The 13,459-nt window shown below is 36.2% G+C and overlaps 1 protein-coding gene across 6 annotated transcripts in view; it reads right to left on the bottom strand.

The window, feature by feature from the left end:
- Positions 1 to 13,459, bottom strand: part of GPATCH8 (G-patch domain containing 8) — a 113,413-nt gene that overhangs the window by 16,256 nt on the left and 83,698 nt on the right. For 5 of the 6 annotated variants that reach the window (XM_059906963.1, XM_059906959.1, XM_059906961.1 and 2 more), the window contains one exon: positions 12,640 to 12,783. The exons of the other annotated variant lie outside the window; for it this stretch is intronic. In XM_059906963.1, the coding sequence (XP_059762946.1) occupies positions 12,640 to 12,783 (144 nt within the window). The remainder of the gene's footprint in view (positions 1 to 12,639; positions 12,784 to 13,459) is intronic. 6 annotated transcript variants of the gene reach the window in all.

Below are 13,459 nucleotides of genomic sequence, written 5' to 3' on the forward strand. Positions count from 1 at the left end.
CCATGTATTCAATATATGAAGTCACCATCATCACTACCAAAATTTAAGTTTGATAATGAAGTTTTTAAAAATAATTTTATTGCTATGTAATTCATATACCTTAAATTCACCCACTTAAAGTATAAAATTTAGTGGGTTTAGCATATTCTCAGAGTTGTGCAACCATCAGCACTAATTTTAGAATATTTCCATTATCCCCCAAGGAAAACCCATCCATTAGCATTCATTCCTCATTGCCCCTTTCTACCCAGTCCCTGGAAACCTGAACTATATTATATTATCCATAGATTTGCTTATTCTAAACTTTTCATATAATAATAAAATCATACAACATAAGGGTCTTTTGTGACCGGCTTCTTCCACTTAGCATAATATTTTCAAGATTCGTGCATGTTGTATTTATCAGTAAGTCATTCTATTTTATTGCTGAATAACATTCCATTGTATAGCTGCACCACATTTTGTATATCTATCCATCAGTTGATGGATATTTCGGTTGCTTCCACTTTTTGGCTATGATGAATAGTGCTGCTGTGAACAATCTTGTACAAGTTTTTGTGTGGACATATTTTCATTTCTCTTAAGTATGTGTTGGTCATCTGGTAGCTCTATATTTAACATTTTGAGGAACTGTCAAACTGTTTTCCAGAGGGGCTGCGCCACTTTACAACCCCACTAGCAGTGTAGGAGAGTTCCAATTTCTCCATATCTTCTCCGGCACTTACTGTGTCTTTTTCATTTTAGCCATCTGAGTAGGTGGGAAATGGTATTCCACTGTGGTTTTGTGGATAACAAGTTTTAAGTATATCTACATAATCCTCTAGAGATCATATCTGGAGGCAAAGATTTGCCCTCTAGGTAAAATCTGAAGGAGCATAATTCGAAAGAGTTGCTTAGGTCCAAAGCAAATGGAACAGCAGCACCCTAGTTCAGAGTTCTCTTTTCAGTACTGTCGCTCACAAACTTATCATTATTCCTTAAGTTGCTTTAACTTTTCAGACTACATTGAACATACAGCCTCATCCCAGAATCTCTGCCACAGTGCATCACTGTGATGAATGCACGTGTTCAGAAGCAGAAAACCAGTTGAAAGCTACAAAACATAAATAAGGTAGAATCATTTTTATTCACTTTGGAATTGTGTGCCAAGATAAAGAACAGAGTTAGAAATACATAGTATGAGAATACAGGGTTTACCAGCAACCTTAGCTCCCAAAGGGTCTGTTTAGGGTTACCTCGGCTCACAAAAGCAGACAGCTTCCCTAAACAGATGCAGAGTTTTCCAAGGTTAACTAGGTTGTGATAGCAGGGTGTAAGGAATCTAGTCTCAACAAAAGCACAGGTGGTGGGTATATAAGACTTAACGACATTCACAGAAAGACAGACAAGATGAAAAGGCAGAGGGCTACATACCAGATGAAGGAACAAGATAAAACCCCAGAAAAACAACTAAATGAAGTGGAGATAGGCAACCTTCCAGAAAAAGAATTCAGAATAATGATAGTGAAGATGACCCAGGGCCTTGGAATAAGAATGGAGGCAGGGCTTCCCTGGTGGCGCAGTGGTTGAGAGTCTGCCTGCCAATGCAGGGGACACGGGTTCGAGCCCTGGTCTGGGAAGATCCCACATGCCGCGGAGCAACTAGGCCCGTGAGCCACAATTACTGAGCCTGCGCGTCTGGAGCCTGTGCTCCGCAACAAGAGAGGCCGCGATAGTGAGAGGCCCGCGCACCGCGATGAAGAGTGGCCCCCGCTTGCCGCAACTAGAGAAAGCCCTGGCACAGAAATGAAGACCCAACACATCCACAAATAAATAAATAAACAAATAAATAATTAAAAAAAAAAAAAAGAATGGAGGCAAAGATCGAGAAGATGCAAGAAATGTTTAACAAAGATCTAGAAGAATTAAAGAACAAACAAACAGAGATGAACAACACAATAACTGAAATGAAAACTACACTAGAAGGAATCAATAGCAGAATAACTGAGGCAGAAGAATGGATAAGTGACCTGGAAGACAAAATGGTGGAATTCACTGCTGCGGAACAGACTAAAGAAAAAAGAATGAAAAGAAATGAAGACAGCCTAAGAGACCTCTGGGACAGTATTAAATGCAACAACATTCGCATTATAGGGGTCCCAGAAGGAGAAGAGAGAGAGAAAGGACCAGAGAAAATATTTGAAGAGATTATAGTCGAAAACTTCCCTAACATGGGAAAGGAAATAGCCACCCAAGTCCAGGAAGCGCAGAGAGTCCCATACAGGATAAACCCAAGGAGAAACACGCTGAGACACATAGTAATCAAAGTGGCAAAAATTAAAGACAAAGAAAAATTATTGAAAGCAGCAAGGGAAAAACGAAAAATAACATACAAGGGAACTCCCATAAGGTTAACAGCTGATTTCTCAGCAGAAACTCTACAAGCCAGAAGGGAGTGGCATGATATACTTAAGGTGATGAAAGGGAAGAACCTACAACCAAGATTACTCTACCCGGCAAGGATCTCATTTAGATTGGATGGAGAAATCAAAAGCTTTACAGACAAGCAAAAGCTAAGAGAATTCAGCACCACCAAACCAGCTCTACAACAAATGCTAAAGGAACTTCTCTAAGTGGGAAACACAAGAGAAGAAAAGGACCTACAAAAACAAACCCAAAACAATTAAGAAAATGGTCATAGGAACATACATATCGATAATTACCTTAAACGTGAATGCACTAAATGTTCCAACCAAAAGACACAGGCTTGCTGAATGGATAGAAAGACAAGACCCATATATATGCTGTCTACAAGAGACCCACTTCAGACCTAGGGACACATACAGACTGAAAGTGAGGGGATGGAAAAAGATATTCCATGCAAATGGAAATCAAAAGAAAGCTGGAGTAGCTATACTCATATCAGATAAAATAGACTTTAAAATAAAGAATGTTACAAGAGACAAGGAAGGACACTACATAACGATCAAGGGATCAATCCAAGAAGAAGATATAACAATTATAAATATATATGCACCCAACATAGGAGCACCTCAATACATAAGGCAACTGCTAACAGCTATAAAAGAGGAAATTGACAGTAACACAATCATAGTGGGGGACTTTAACACCTCACTTACACCAATGGACAGATCATCCAAAATGAAAATAAATAAGGAAACAGAAGCTTTAAATGACACAACAGACCAGATAGATTTAATTGATATTTATAGAACATTCCATCCAAAAACAGCAGATTACACTTTCTTCTCAAGTGCGCACGGAACATTCCCCAGGATAGATCACATCTGGGGTCACAAATCAAGCCTCAGTGAATTTAAGAAAATCGAAATCATATGAAGCATCTTTTCTGACCACAACGCTATGAGATTAGAAATCAATTACAGGGAAAAAAACGTAAAAAACACAAACACGTGGAGGCTAAACAATATGTTACTAAATAACCAAGAGATCACTGAAGAAATCAAAGAGGAAATCAAAAAATACCTAGAGACAAATGACAATGAACACACGACGATCCAAAACCTATGGGATGCAGCAAAAGCAGTTCTAAGAGGGAAGTCTATAGCTATACAAGCCTACCTAAAGAAACAAGAAAAATCTCAAGTAAACAATCTAACCTTACACCTAAAGGAACTAGAGAAAGAAGAACAAACAAAACCCAAAGTTAGCAGAAGGAAAGAAATCATAAAGATCAGAGCGGAAATAAATGAAATAGAAACAAAGAAAACAATAGCAAAGATCAATAAAACTAAAAGCTGGTTCTTTGAGAAGATAAACAAAATTGATAAGCCATTAGCCAGACTCATCAAGAAAAAGAGGGAGAGGACTCAAATCAATAAAATTAGAAATGAAAAAGGAGACGTTACAACAGACACCACAGGAATACAAAACATCCTAAGACACTACTACAAGCAACTCTATGCCAATAAAATGGACAACCTGGAAGAAATGGACAAATTCTTAGAAAGGTATAACCTTCCAAGACTGAACCAGGAAGAAACAGAAAATATCAACAGACCAATCACAAGTAATGAAATTGAAACTGTGATTAAAAATCTTCCAACAAACAAAAGTCCAGGACCAGATGGCTTCACAGGTGAATTCTATCAAACATTTAGAGAAGAGCTAACACCCATCCTTCTCACACTCTTCCAAAAAATTGCAGAGGAAGGAACACTCCCAAACTCATTCTATGAGGCCACCATCACCCTGATACCAAAACCAGACAAAGATACTACAAAAAAAGAAAATTACAGACCAATATCACTGATGAATATAGATGCAAAAATCCTCAACAAAATACTAGCAAACAGAATCCAACAACACATTAAAAGGATCATACACCACGATCAAGTGGGATTTATCCCAGGGATGCAAGAATTCTTCAATATACGCAAATCAATCAATGTGATACACCATATTAACGAATTGAAGAATAAAAACCATATGATCATCTCAATAGATGCAGAAAAAGCTTTTGACAAAATTCAACACCCATTTATGATAAAAACTCTCCAGAAAGTGGGCATAGAGGGAACTTTCCTCAACATAATAAAGGCCATATACGACAAACCCACAGCAAACATCATTCTCAATGGTGAAAAACTGGAAGCATTTCCTCTAAGATCAGGAACGAGACAAGGATGGCCACTCTCACCACTATTATTCAACATAGTTTTGGAAGTCCTAGCCACGGCAATCAGAGAAGAAAAATAAATAAAAGGAATATAAATTGGAAAAGAAGAAGTAAAAGTGTCACTGTTTGCAGATGACATGATATTATACATAGGGAATCCTAAAGATGCCACCAGAAAACTACTAGAGCTAATCAATGAATTTGGTAAAGTTGCAGGATACAAAATTAATGCACAGAAATCTCTTGCATTCCTATACACCAATGATGAAAAATCTGAAAGGGAAATTATGGAAACACTCCCATTTACCATTGCAACAAAAAGAATAAAATATCTAGGAATAAACCTGCCTAGGGAGACAAAAGACCTGTATGCAGAAAACTATAAGACACTGATGAAAGAAATTAAAGATGATACCAACAGATGGAGAGATATACCATGTTCTTGGATTGGAAGAATCAATATTGTGAAAATGACTATACTACCCAAAGCAATCTATAGATTCAATGCAATCCCTATCAAATTACCAATGGCATTTTTTACGGAACTAGAACAAATCATCTTAAAATTTGTATGGAGACACAAAAGACCCCGAATAGCCAAAGCAGTCTTGAGGGAAAAAAACGGAGCTGGAGGAATCAGACTCCCTGACTTCAGACTATACTACAAAGCTACAGTAATCAAGACAATATGGTACTGGCACAAAAACAGAAACATAGATCAGTGGAACAGGATAGAAAGCCCAGAGATAAACCCACACACGTATGGTCAACTAATCTATGACAAAGGAGGCAAAGATATACAATGGAGAAAAGACAGTCTCTTCAATAAGTGGTGCTGGGAAAACTGGACAGCTACATGTAAAAGGATGAAATTAGAATACTCCCTAACACCATACACAAAAATAAACTCAAAATGGATTCGAGACCTAAATGTAAGACCGGACAGTACAAAACTCTTAGTGGAAAACATAGGAAGAACACTCTTTGACATCAATCACAGCAAGATCTTTTTTGATCCACCTCCTAGAGTAATGGAAATAAAAACAAAAATAAACAAATGGGACCTAATGAAACTTCAAAGCTTTTGCACAGCAAAGGAAACCATAAACAAGACGAAAAGACAACCCTCAGAATGGGAGAAAATATTTGCAAACGAATCAACGGACAAAGGATTAATCTCCAAAATATATAAACAGCTCATTCAGCTCAATATTAAAGAAACAAACACCCCAATCCAAAAATGGGCAGAAGACCTAAATAGACATTTCTCCAAAGAAGACATACAGATGGCCAAGAAGCATATGAAAAGATGCTCAACATCACTAATTATTAGAGAAATGCAAATCAAAACTACAATGAGGTATCACCTCACACCGGTTAGAATGGGCATCATCAGAAAATCTACAAACAACAAATGCTGGAGAGGGTGTGGAGAAAAGGGAACCCTCTTGCACTGTTGGTGGGAATGTAAATGGATACAGCCACTATGGAGAACACTATGGAGGTTCCTTAAAAAGCTAAAAATAGATTTACCATATGATCCAGCAATCCCACTACTGGGCGTATACCCAGTGAAAACCATAATTCAAAAAGACACATGCACCCCAATGTTCATTGCAGCACTATTTACAATAGCCAGGTCATGGAAGCAACCTAAATGCCCATCGACAGACGAATGGTTAAAGAAGCTGTGGTTCATATATACAATGGAATATTACTCAGCCATAAAAAGGAATGAAACTGAGTCATTTGCTGAGATGTGGATAGATCTAGAGACTGTCATACAGAATGAAGTAAGTCAGAAAGAGAAAAACAAATATCGTATATTAACGCATGTATGTGGAACCTAGAAAAATGGTACAGATGAGCCGGTTTGCAGGGCAGAAGTTGAGACACAGATGTAGAGAACAGACATATGGACACCAAGGGGGGAAAACTGCGGTGGGGTGGGGATGGTGGTGTGCTGAATTGGGCGACTGGGATTGACATGTATACACTGATGTGTATAAAATTGATGACTAACAAGAACCTGCAGTATAAAAAACAAACAAACAAACAAAACAACTAATACTAAACTTTCACTGGGTTATCTGTATGGAAATATGTTAATATAAATGTTTCAGACATTACATGAAATTTCTAAAAATCTTATATGTTCTGGTATAATGTTATAAGTCATAATTCTAGTTATTACTTTAAAATGTATATCTCAGAAATAAAAAAAAAAAAAAGATTAACTGTGAGTTGAACCTGGATGATGGATACAGAAGAGTTCATTATACTGCTATTTTTGTTTATATTTTATTATTTTTATTGTTTTCTATTAAAAAAAAAAGATTTAACAAGTGAAAAGGCTCAAATCATGCTCAGTTGTTGGAAGACTGCCCAAATGATGTCAATTCTCTTATTAGACAAAACAGTCCCAAAGAAAATGGCATCCACAGTGGTACAAAATATCACTGAACCTAAAATTTTCACCTCTCTGATACAGGTTATTAAAATACAACTACAATATACTTTAGTTCTGAGATACATTCTTCTCTTCACACTTGCTTTTGCTTCTCAAAGAATAATCTCTTCAGAAGTGAACTGTGCTATTTAAGTCAACATTTATGAAGCTTTGGGATTCATAAATACTTTATGATTTTCCTAACCTGTTTCACATCTTTACAATAATCAATTTATGGTTTTCTAAGTATAAACATTCTATAAACACCCGAAATATACAGCACCTATGAAATATCTTCATTGGTATCTGATCTTAGTGATTTCAATTCTTAGAAAGGTCCTTTTCTTTTTATTTCAGCTCTAGAATTATCTTTTCTCACCTTGCCTTTTTAATTTTGTTTTTACTTCTGCGCCGCCCCCCCCCAACACCTGCACTGAATATCAAAGTTGCACTGAAAAAGGAATACAGTTACATTTCATCAGATCTTCAGTGGCTTCCCAGAGGTTCAACTGGCTTTGGTGTGCTTACTGTCCTGATGTTACATGTGCCAAGCATACAGAGTATCAAATGCATCGAGAGGCAAAAAAATCTGACCTGTCAATAGTGAAACTTTAGGTGGAAAGTACTCCAAACTTGAATGAAGTTCATGTGAAGTCCAAAAATGATCATTCCTTCTATCACCAAAGAATTTCTCAGAAAATACTTCAATTCAGAAGTATTAGACAAAGTTTAGACAAAGTTAACTAAACCATGTAGTAGTTATAGATTCTATTCTGTACAATTCAGAATAGAGAAATCACTAATGGCTGCTACAGGCTTGATTTGTTTTAGTTCAGTCATTTATAAAGCTCAGGAAACCACTACTTTTACAGCTAAAACAGACCTTGGTATTTCTTTTTTAAAAAAATGTACTGAAGTACATGGGTTTTCATACTGAAGCTATCTTAGCAAAAAGAAGAGGCAGGCTGCAAGCATTCTTTCCTCTGATGGAGATACTGATTCTTTGTACAAGTTAAAGGAATTTCTCAAAGCTGCATTACAGTACCAGATTTTGATATTGGATTGGACTACCACAGATGGTTTTGAAATTGCAAGGAAGTTATACCCAACAATAAGGAGGAATAAGAAGGCATCTTTTCAATGTGCTACTTCCCTAGTGTCAATGAGAACCTGTGAGAGCCTGTGTGGAAAAGAAGGAAAGGTACAGGCCTGGGTCACAAATTCAAATGTTTAGAGGGATTTGGTAGGTAATGTAATGAGTTTCACAGGCTGATGTAAGAGAAGAGATGAAGTGGAAACCATATCTAATTGGAGAATGAGAACATGCCTTTCTAAAGAGAAGGCAACTAATCAGCTTTACCCAACTGTTATGTTGACATGCAGGCCCAATGTTCTCAGAGGTTTCAATTCTTCAAGATAAGCCAAAGTCTGAATGATATAATATCTCATTTTAAAAAGTTGGGAACCAACTGAAATTAAAGGAGAAAAAAACTGACACCACAAAGACCAGGTAAAATACAGCTGACCCTTGAATAACATGAGTTTGAATTGTGCAGATCCACTGATATGTGGATTTTTTTCAATAGTAAATACTGTAGTACTATATGATCTGGGGTTGGTTGAATCCACAGATATGGAACCACAGATAGGGAGGAACGTCAGATATGGAGGGCTAACTATAAATCATACACAGATTTTCGACTGCATAGAAGGGTTGGCACCACTAACCCCCGTGTGGTTCAAGGGTCAATTGTACATCTGTGGGACAATTTGTGATCTCTAGTTTATGTACTGGAGGCTAGTGAGGAGAGCCCCTTAGTGGCACAAATAAAAGAGAGTAAGACTGGAAGAATCCTGAGTGGGTCATAAGGCACCAATAAAGCAAAAGCAAAACCAAAACACACCAGCATTAAAATAAGGCACCAACTACTGTGCTGCCACAAATTTATCTCTGGGAAAGAGAATATTCTTTGGAGTTTGAAATTTAAACCTTGCAAGGCTAAAGAAATGGTTTCCATTGTTATATCCATTAGCAGATATGTTTTTTAAAAAGATATGTAAAATAAAGAGGCACGGAGGTAGAGATGGAAAAATGTTTAGTTTCAAAGTCAACTTTAACTTATAACTAAGCCAACAGAGGTAGAAGATGAATACTAATGTTTATTGAGCACTCAGGCATATCAGAACTAACTTATATAAAAATGAATCATACATTGGGTTATCCCCTGAGGAATGGAAGGCTTACCCTTGAAGATCTCAAAATGTATGAAATTACCACTTTTAAAGAGGATTAAACTGCTAAAAAGAGCCAAATTGTCTAATTAGGTTTTTTCATCTCTGAAAATCAAGCTGGGTCTTAATATCTGTGTATTAATGACTCTCTTCACAAAATATCTTAGAAAATTTGAGAAAAACTAGTGAATAGTGAGATGTACATAGCACCAAAGGGCAGGGGGATAAGAAATCACCACAAATGAGGGTGACCACATAGCTCCTTTTTGAGAGATTACTTGTGCTTAATAAAGATAAGGGCATGTTCAGGATCCTGCCTACACTAGTAAGTTTACCACTAACATAATAGATTATTTCTCTGGAAAATTTTAATGGTGAAAATTTGATGAAAGATGCAAACTAGGGATTTACTAATATAGGGTTTAATGTACTTACCTATTATCTCAGATTCATAATAATCCTGTGTGCCTTCCTGGAAGACAAGACAGGGTGTCTTTATGATTTTAGAGCATAAATTTGGAAAATGGTAGGTCCATTTGTATGGTTAAGTTCATGTCCGTCAAAGAGGAATGAAAAATAGGACCTACCTCCTCCTCTTAGGGATTATTTAGCTATGTTGTACCAAGGTCAGTTAAAGTCTCCTTAGAAATTCTAAGGGCAGGGAAAAGTAACTATAAAAAATTCAGTACTGTGCATTTTTTTGTTTATATATTTATAGCATTCTGTTTCAAGATTCTACCACTTGCATTGAGAACAGTATAAAGAAAGATGACAAGCCTACATTTTAACCAAATAAAGAACACTACCAAAAACCAAACAAAATAACAAACTTACACCACATCTGTTCTTTGTTTAACACCTAAGATGGGCTTTTGATCAAGGTGAACAAATAAGCTTACATGCATTCATTAATCACACCAGCTAAAGACTTTCTTCCCAGACCAGGGATCACAGATATATTCTATATTAATGGATAAGGTAGTTCAATATAAGAAATCCTTAATTTTGTATTTTCATTTTGATGATAATCTAAAAAAGAGTAATAATAATAAATATTTGAGATCATTTAGATGAGAACAGTAGAAATGTTTACAACATAACTGGGGACTTGAAATGAAATTGACTGGTTTGTACCAAACAAAGGCCAAACAATATCACAATATCGTATGTATTTTAAAGTTTTTCAGTAGTCTTAAGAGAACAGAGTTTCTCAACCTCAGCACTACTGATCAACATTTTGGGCCAGGTAATTCTTTGTTGCAAGAAGCTTTTCTGTGAATTGCAGGATGTTTAGCAGCACACTTAGTCTCTACCCACTAGGTGCCAGTAGCACCATCTCCCTAGTTGTGATAATCAAAAATGTCTCCAGACATTGCCAAGTGACCCCTGGGGGACAAAATCTCCCCAGATGGAGAATCACTGTAAAAGAGAAAAGTGATGAGAGAACAGAGCCAACACAAGGTGCACGGGAGAATAAACATGTCAAATTCAAATGAATCAGTTGTAATAATTTCTACTACTCTCAAATTGAGAGCAACATCACTAAAACATTATCATCCATCACATTAATGTTGTCAATGCGAATTTTATTAGTTCCGTATTTTTGCTCAGATTTAATTTGTAAATCTGTTTTGCTCTGATAGAATTTTTTCCCCTTAAAAAGCAAGTCTATACATGATTCAAGTTTGAATCACACTTTTCCTGGTTCATTTTTTTCTAACTGAAAGAAAGAAACTTCTTTCAACTACGAATGTAACCTTTCTAATTGTTCTTTTTTGGTGCCTAAAGTTTCCTCTGGAGTCTTTTCATTTTTTAAAAAATTTTTATTTTATATTGGAGTATAGTTGATTTATAATGTGTTAGTTTCAGGTGTACAGCAAAGTGATTTAGTTGTACATATAAATATATCAATTCTTTTAATTTATCATACACAATTCTTAACTGAAGAAATTCTCAAGAGCCTAAAATGGTAGATATGTATTTAGGTGCTAAATATCTTTGTTAATTCCCCAAAACAAACAAAAACAAAACCCCAAATTTGAACTACACACACACCAAAAAGCTGGAAAAGTTACTGGATAAGCAATAGTCACTGTTGCATCTGTCTTTCTTGACAGATGATTCTTTGAAGTAGTAAGGTAATTGCTAATATATCTTGTCCATATATATGCTCTCTAGATTTCTCTTCCTCAAATCAAGTAGAGCTGACAATAGATTAAAACAATGTCCAAAGTTGTATAAAAAGTTGAAAAGCTGTCTTCAATATAACTCTATCAGTGGAAGGATCTTAAACTGGTTAGGTGTGGTTAAATGTGGAAAAAGTATAAGACCACAACCAGCTTACAAACTATTCCTGTGCCAGTAAAAGAAAACTTAGTCAAAGCTTGCCTTTTATGTGCACTAAAATCTTATGGTTGGTTGGAAGATGAAACAAAGGTTAAAAAAAAGTTGCTTCAACAGGTCCAGCTTATGAGAGCATTCCAGCAATGCTCATAAATCTTACAAATTTAACAACTACAATCAACCATTGTACTCCCAAAGACTTAGCAAGTTCTGCTAAAGTCACCTAAGATCAAATGGCTCAAAATTCTTTAATAAGTTAGAATTGTTCTATAGATGTAAAGATTCATTTCCTCCTTCTAAAATCCCCCAAGGGAATTATTGCCGCCTTCTTTATGCCAGTACTAGTTAGGAATAAGTTTCTTTTCTAAATCAGTGAAAGAAAGAAAGAAAAGAAAGAAAAGAAAAGAAAAGAAAAAGACCATAAAGAAGGTGTAATTCATTTTTCAGCAAGCTCTTCAACATGCAGCATCAGAATTTTCTGTTGAAGTTAAAATAGCATCTAACTTTATTTTTCTTCTCAAAAATTATCTATCCTCCAAGGTATACCAAGTAACAAAATGACTTACTGATAGGAAATAACCAATACAGCATGAATTCTTAGATACAGAAGATGAAATGACCACAGTCTGAGATAACTGTTCAAAGTTTAACAAGTTCAGAAAGGGGGAGAAAGGGAAACAAAGCTCCCAGTGATCCTTAGTTGAAAAATACAAATTTAGAAACCACTCAAAGCCAAAAATTTTATGCACGATTTATGAAGCTCACAATTCTTCACTCTATATACAATCTTGGAAGGATGAGGTCAATGCCAGGACTCTGTCACTGGAGAAAAGTCAAGTCAGTCAGATGACCTCAGATAAAGACAGGCAGATACAAGAAACCATAGTCAACAAGTTTTTTGGGGTACACTCATAAAATTCAATAGTTATAACAAATAAAGTATGTTTTTCTTTGTTAGAAATTAACTGTTCCTCACCTGCTTGTGTGCATGATCATAGGAGTTGATATGGTTGTCAAATTCCTGATGTTTCTGATATTGCTTATCACAGAGTTCACAGTAAAAGTTGGCTCTTAGGTCTTCCAACGCTTTGGCAATTGCCTTCTCTTTATCAACATAATCCTGTAAGAACCACAAAATAAAACAAAAAATGACTTGGTAGAGTTTTAAGTGAATGTTATAAAAAAGTAGTCTTCCCTGAAGAGGGAAAAAGGGCTTTTCATAACATTTAATGGTACCAGTTAAAGTCAGATAGAGCAGAAGTAGCAATATGGTGGGGTAATTAGCATGTGGTTATACTAACGGTTGTCTTCAAACAAAGTTCAGAGTTTAATTTTACTTTCTCTTTTGGCAGTGTGGTGGACTAGATACTGTGGCATTCCCTACTCCTATCCCTGGCTAAAAACCCCTCAACCAACCAGATACATAAAACACAATTTTCACTGCACTGCAGGAACCACAGAGAGAAAAGTAAATCCCCGAGAAGGGCAATCAGAGAAGAAAAAACAAAACAAAATTTAAAAATCAGCTATGACCTGAAACTGAAATCAGAGCTGTGATGGGCGAGGGCTCTCCTTAGGACATGTGGGTGACACTGGAGCTTGAGGTTTGAGCAAGGTCGGGGAACTAAACTTGAGAAGCCTCACTAATAAGGAAAAGAACCTGGAAGTAGGCTGGAAATCCCAGGATCTCTGGGTCTTGGCAGTGGGAGTAAAATATATTCTCAGAAAGCATCCTCAATTTTGCTCCCAAATTTTTTCCTAGATTAGGATCAATAAAATATGAGTTACAATCAAAG

Source organism: Balaenoptera ricei, chromosome 20 (genome assembly GCF_028023285.1).
Source record: "Balaenoptera ricei isolate mBalRic1 chromosome 20, mBalRic1.hap2, whole genome shotgun sequence".
NCBI classification, from domain to species: domain Eukaryota; kingdom Metazoa; phylum Chordata; class Mammalia; order Artiodactyla; family Balaenopteridae; genus Balaenoptera; species Balaenoptera ricei.